The following is a 6,038-nucleotide window of genomic DNA, read 5'->3' as shown; positions in this document are numbered from 1 at the left end:
GGAACAATTAGTCAGTTGTTTAATTGGTTGACAGGCAGAAAATTAATCAGATTCTATTTTAATAATCGATTAATTACTAATTACTATTAATTCGTCCATTTTCAATCAAACCTTCCACACAACCTCTGGGTCCAATGATAGGATTTGCTGCTTATATTATATGCTGCCATATGTGGCTAAATTACACTGAGCTTTAAGTTGTGATTGTGAAAATTTGTGATTTAAAAAAAAAACAAAACAATCCACAAATCTACATGTTTCTATCAAAAGGACAACACGGAACAAAGTAGATTGCACCGCTTTTGAATTCTCAAAATAAACAAGTGTTCTTTATTTCAAACTATATGTGGAAATTCATAACAATTCATTTTTGAGGTACAGTATAGCACATATATACATAAAAACACAATGCTACAACTTCAAACATTTTGACCTGGTATGCTAGTCACAACAGTACAATATATTTTGGAACTACATCAGAGGGAACAAATAGCTCAACTTACCATTCCTCTAAAATTTCAAGGACACAATTTACCAATGCAAAATCTGGACTAATTTGTCAGAGAACCAGAAAGATGAAAGAGCCATTTCTTTGCCTCCCTCCTGCTGCCAATCCCCCTGAAACTGCCCATCTCTCCTAAAATAACCTGCTCACAGACCTTTGAACATTTCACAAAGCTGATGATTTGAGGCCTGTAGTATCGACGGAAATGGAATGACATTTTTCTTGAACTCCATAATTACCATGCTAGTCAGGACAGAGTGGTAGGTTGGGGCACACGATGTCACTCAGGAGAGTTGCATCTAATTAAACACTGGAAAAAGGATAATTACTACTTTTTAGGAGTATGGGAGACCTCACCCATGTTTCACGTTCCCTATCTGAACCGAAAGCTCAGCCAAGTAACAAACACATCTGCCTTCAGCGCTGGACTTGTATCTGGAAACCCACAATCACTGTGACCTCAAGACCACTCCCTTCTGGGGCAGGACTCGACATGGTCATTTGCAACAATATGGACCACCTTTAGATGAGGCTTTTAGTATGAGTACTTTAGTATGTTCCTTGTTAGACTCAAAATAATGTTTGAAGTTAAATTTACAAAATGAATGAACTATCTTTAGACTGTCTTTTTGACTGGCCGTAGTTGCTGAAGGGTATGAGAGATGCAGAGGTCAGAGTTAGCATTGCTAGCACAACTCTAAAACTGAGCCGTGATGTCACCGACCTGAGGGCAGCCCATGAATTGGGAGGTAGACAATGTTTTGACCAAATTGATTGGGTGAAAACTGTCAAATGATGGGTTATATCTGTTTTAAAGCGCAGAGTTTAACTACCTTAAAAATCAGCTTTTCCTTTTCAGGCTTTTCATTTTTGGCTAATACATCCATTCATCCCCATTACCATCTTTATCAGTTTTTCATTGTAGCTGGTGGCAGCTTGCTACACAGTTTGAGCCATTTCTTTTGGTGGATTATATTGCATGCATGACATCAAAACACAAATGTCACTTGAATAGGTACAAAATAAGACACGGCAAGAGAAAGATCAAACTTTGAAAATCATTCAACTAATATTGAACAAGTTCCCTGTTCGGTTCACAAGAACACCACATAATAGTAAATAATTTTATTTACATATATACAAGAAGTAGGATGCAGTGTTGATGACTGTTCTTTTAAGTAGTTTTAAGGCAAGACTAAGGATATGGTATATGTAAAAAACTGTGCTACATCACTAAAGAGGAACCAGGTCAGGTTTGTTTACCCTGCACACCGACTGCTCGGCTTGTGACACAAGCTATACAGTAAAGGTCAGAATGTTAAAATACTTTCTATAAGATCACTCGGGCTAAAGTCCTGTCTAACAGTGCACACACACCAAGAGGAGAACGATGCGCATTCATCAACATTATGTGTATTAACGTCAGAAGTGTAAATATTCTGTACAAAACAATTCCTATTCACTTTGGTAGAACCTCATGACTGATACCTCAGGAATAAAAAACTCAATGTGTCCCTGAAAAAATGTTTTGATTCAGCATTTCATTTTGGGTAGCCTAAATCTGAAAATGATTGATGGGCACGATTGGGAGTATAAACTGACCTTGAGGAGCTTCCTCAGTGTGCTGGAACAAGAAAGCTTTCAGTAGTGTAAGAAAAGGGTTGTTGTAATTCATCCAGCATTTAGCTTATCTGACTGCCCCTGAATCTAGCACAGTTGATGCTTTTGCCATTCAGTGTGTTCACTGGAGAGCTGTCAGAGAAGCATGCAAGAGCACAGATATCCAGGCTTCACTTTGGCATACATACAGCTTGAGTTAAGCATCAACAGCATCAAACAGGTAATGAATTATAGCACAAACTCTTGGTCCTTGAGTGTGATTAAGAAGCTGTGTCAAGATGCAATGTTGTATCAAACAGGTAATACTAAATACTGAATCTGGAAACCATGTAGCTGTACATTAACAACATAGTCAGATGTTTGAAATTACTCCGTACTGTACATATGAAATCATAGAACTAGGTGACACAAGAACGCAATGCACTACTGCTAGTTCCTTCTTTATAATAATAGCACTCAGCACTGCACAAAGGAGGAATGTGTGTCAAGAGGGGCTTGACCTCACAGCCCAGTGAAAGAGTAATTCACTTTAACTATGAGGTTTCTTGTTCTTGTTGTAGAGTCTGGAATGTGAGACTATGCTCATATGTTGAATACTGGGGGTTGCAATAGGTTAGGTCCCTCGGAAAGGGGCAGGGGGCATCCATTGGCAAGCCCCAGTCAAATAATAATCCAAACCTCCTGACCCCACATTTGTTATCTGTGCTCAGCTGTCCCCACTCTGGAAGTATCACACAGGCAGCTCAGATTTTCTTCGGTTTACGGCCCAGGTGGTAGTAGTAAGCCATAGTGACCACCAGGAAAAGCACTCGACTGAGGAGGAGGAGCATGGCAGCGTTGGGCAGGATCCCAATCTCTATTAAGGTGATGGATGTCACTGAAACCACAGAGCAACATTCAGTGCTTAAAATATATATGTTTTTTTTTTTCATCATAAGGAAAAAGGCACAGTGCACAAAGTTTGGAACATTTGCAAAGTGGATATTAAAGGATTGATTCACATTTCTCTAAATCTGTCTTCAAACTATTCTCAAATCCCCATATGTACATTGAAAGAGTTATTGTTTACAGCCATTGTCTGTCTGTGTGAAGGTGCCTTTAGACTGTGCAACAACAACGATCATGTAAGACCATTACATGTCACACTGTGCAAGATTGATCTAATGTAATCTCGGTCTCAATCTGTGCCAGACTACAATATCAGTTTTAGGCATGTCAGATTGTGCAATGAGTGTGTGGTGAATTGAGGAGCCATGATGTAAATGGACAAAAGTCGAATCAAGTCAGTTTATTCATGGAGCACGTTTGAAAACAAGAAAGGGATTGCAACCGGGAGGAGTGGTTATACTGTTTCAATGTACATATGGGCATGAATGTATTTTTATTTGAAAAAGTGTGACCCTACCCTTAAATAAAATGCAAGGCTGTGATTCCACTTTTTCAACACAAGAGGGCAGTATCAATACATAGGTACAAAGCGCACTGGCAAAATCAATTCTGACCAAGGGATTGTTTCAACTCAACGAACCCAAGTCACTAAGCGAGTTAGAAAAGTAGGGCTCTGGTGCTGTGACTAACAACTAGGGGCAACTAGACATAACTAGAACTGTAGAATGATGTGTTGGAAAAGTGTAATCACCTAGAAACTGGACAGCAAAGTAGCAGGCTTCACTGAGCAGAGTCCACTGGATGATGATCTTCTCTGCTGTGTACAGACCATTCCACATGATGAGGGCCAGGCCTGGAAAAGGATGTGATAAAAGGGAATTTATAGGCTCAGGGGCATGGGAATGAAAACTGAAAAAAACAGAGGCAGCTTGGCAAAAAAAGACATTAAACAGCAACTCCACCAACAAAACTACTCAGAGAACAATAAACTTGCAGCTGTAGTTAAACAGTGATCTACAACATGACACATGGTGATAATTGGCCTATTGATTCTGCTGAATGCGCCGACTAATTGATTCTGATAAAAGCCTGTGCTAAATCATTTAATTCCCTGCCATTCTTCCAGTTCATTTTCCTGTATTTCACTCCACCCACACACACACACACACACACACACACACACACACACACACACACACACACACACACACACACACACACACACACACACACACACACACACACCACACACACACACACACACACACACACACACACACACACACACACACACACACACACACACACACACACACACACACACACACACACACACACACACACACACACACACACACACACACACACACAACCCACCCACCCACCCACCCACCCAACCAACCAACCAACCAACCAGTGGGGCTGTGGAAATGAGCTTGGGTGGGCAGAAAGGTGGGAGGGCTGATGGACTGTATCCTCTCCCTGCCAGGTTCCATCTGTGTGACAGATGAGACCCCAACCTTAGTCCCTTTACTGCTCCTTGTCTCATAAGACATCACCTTTTTTCTTGGCTAATCCCTGCAGCCCTGCTGACATTCAAAATAAAGAAGCCAGTCTTTTGTGGCCTTTTAAGATTGAATGCTGGTTCATTCATATCTTCCTCCACAGTGCCATGTGTTTAAGGTTGTATCTCTCTCTTTTATCTCTCTTCAGGCAATGCAGTAATCATAGAGTTATTTTTTGATTTGCTGAGATTTTACATTAAGATTCAGATAGATATACATACAATGTGTTAGAGCACAGTATGTGACTTCTCATGTCCTGTGATGAAGGAGGAAGACAGCATGTTAAACAGATTAAATATTTGGTGTTGTTATGTCTATATAAGAACTAGTTGGTGATGTTCTGAAATATGTCAGATTTATGTCATGCCTGACTTAGCTGAAAATGACAACCTGGCATAATTTACTGAATATATGCTAAGCCTTTGCTCTCACTCTTCATTTTCATCTTGCTTTCCCTGCTAACTTTCCCATCAAGGAACAACCTGTGTGCTACCTGCCTCTGTCAGAGCCCGACTGATATTGGATTTTTGGGGCCAATACCAATAATTAGGGAGTGAAAAAGTTCTGATATCGATATATATATATATATATATATATATATATATATATATATGTGTGTGCCCGCATCTCAAATATAATTTCTCTGTAATTGGGGAGCAAAGCACAAATGTCATGATGGCGTACCTGGCATGTTTATAAGCATCGATTACCTCTTGTAGCAAAAAAGACTCAATTTAAAGCATGACTGACTGAGTGAGCTGTAAAACTTTAATGTAATACAGTGCGTCCTCTCAGATCAGACACACACACACACACACACACACACACACACACACACAGTACTGCCACTGTCCACTGTCCTGCCATCCCCCACTGTGTTCCCACTGGATTTAGGCCTGATATATGAGGCCACAGAAACAGAGGCAACTGGAGCTGCTGCTCTGAGTATTCTGGAGAATTGGTCTCTGTACCCCTGCCATGCCCTCATAGTGAACTGTAGATACACAGAACTGAATCAAATTACACAGGCTCTGTTCGTACCCTAAAGGAATGAAGTTGCAGCAGGAAGAGAGCTTTTTGTACATTATCTGAATGCTTATGAACTGTAATGAATACATTAGAAAGCATTATCACAGAGAGACCAACAGTACACCAGAGTATATTTTTAGCAAGTATATAAAGAAATATTAAAACACTGTGTGTCAGCACCATTACAGCACTGTGAATGTACTAATCCATTACTAGCTGTATACTTGCTGTACTGCAGCTATGTATGAGGGAGCATGAATAGCTTTATGCATTTCTTGTCTGTGTGTTTTTCTTGCATCTTAGGAATGAAGACTTACTGAGCAGTGCTCCTCCATAAAGGCGAACAGAGATGCTTGTCATGGAGAGCTCCTCCTCAAAAACAACCTCATATAGCTGGTTGGGAAACACCAGGGCCTGTGTAGGAAAACAAA

General features: G+C 40.3%; 1 protein-coding gene across 2 annotated transcripts in view; it reads right to left on the bottom strand.

Moving 5' to 3' along the window:
• Nucleotides 1-300: 300 nt before the first annotated feature.
• Nucleotides 301-6,038, bottom strand: part of LOC130176580 (tumor protein p53-inducible protein 11-like) — a 31,978-nt gene continuing 26,240 nt past the window's right edge. For both annotated transcript variants that reach the window (XM_056387747.1, XM_056387748.1), the window contains 3 exons: nt 5,925-6,021; nt 3,765-3,866; nt 301-3,002 (listed from right to left, as the gene is read on the bottom strand). In XM_056387747.1, the coding sequence (XP_056243722.1) occupies nt 2,869-3,002; nt 3,765-3,866; nt 5,925-6,021 (333 nt within the window). In that variant the 3' untranslated portion in view covers nt 301-2,868. The remainder of the gene's footprint in view (nt 3,003-3,764; nt 3,867-5,924; nt 6,022-6,038) is intronic.

The sequence above is a fragment of the Seriola aureovittata genome, chromosome 10, assembly GCF_021018895.1.
Source record: "Seriola aureovittata isolate HTS-2021-v1 ecotype China chromosome 10, ASM2101889v1, whole genome shotgun sequence".
NCBI lineage: Eukaryota > Metazoa > Chordata > Actinopteri > Carangiformes > Carangidae > Seriola > Seriola aureovittata.
This window is presented reverse-complemented; position numbering and strand designations above follow the sequence as displayed.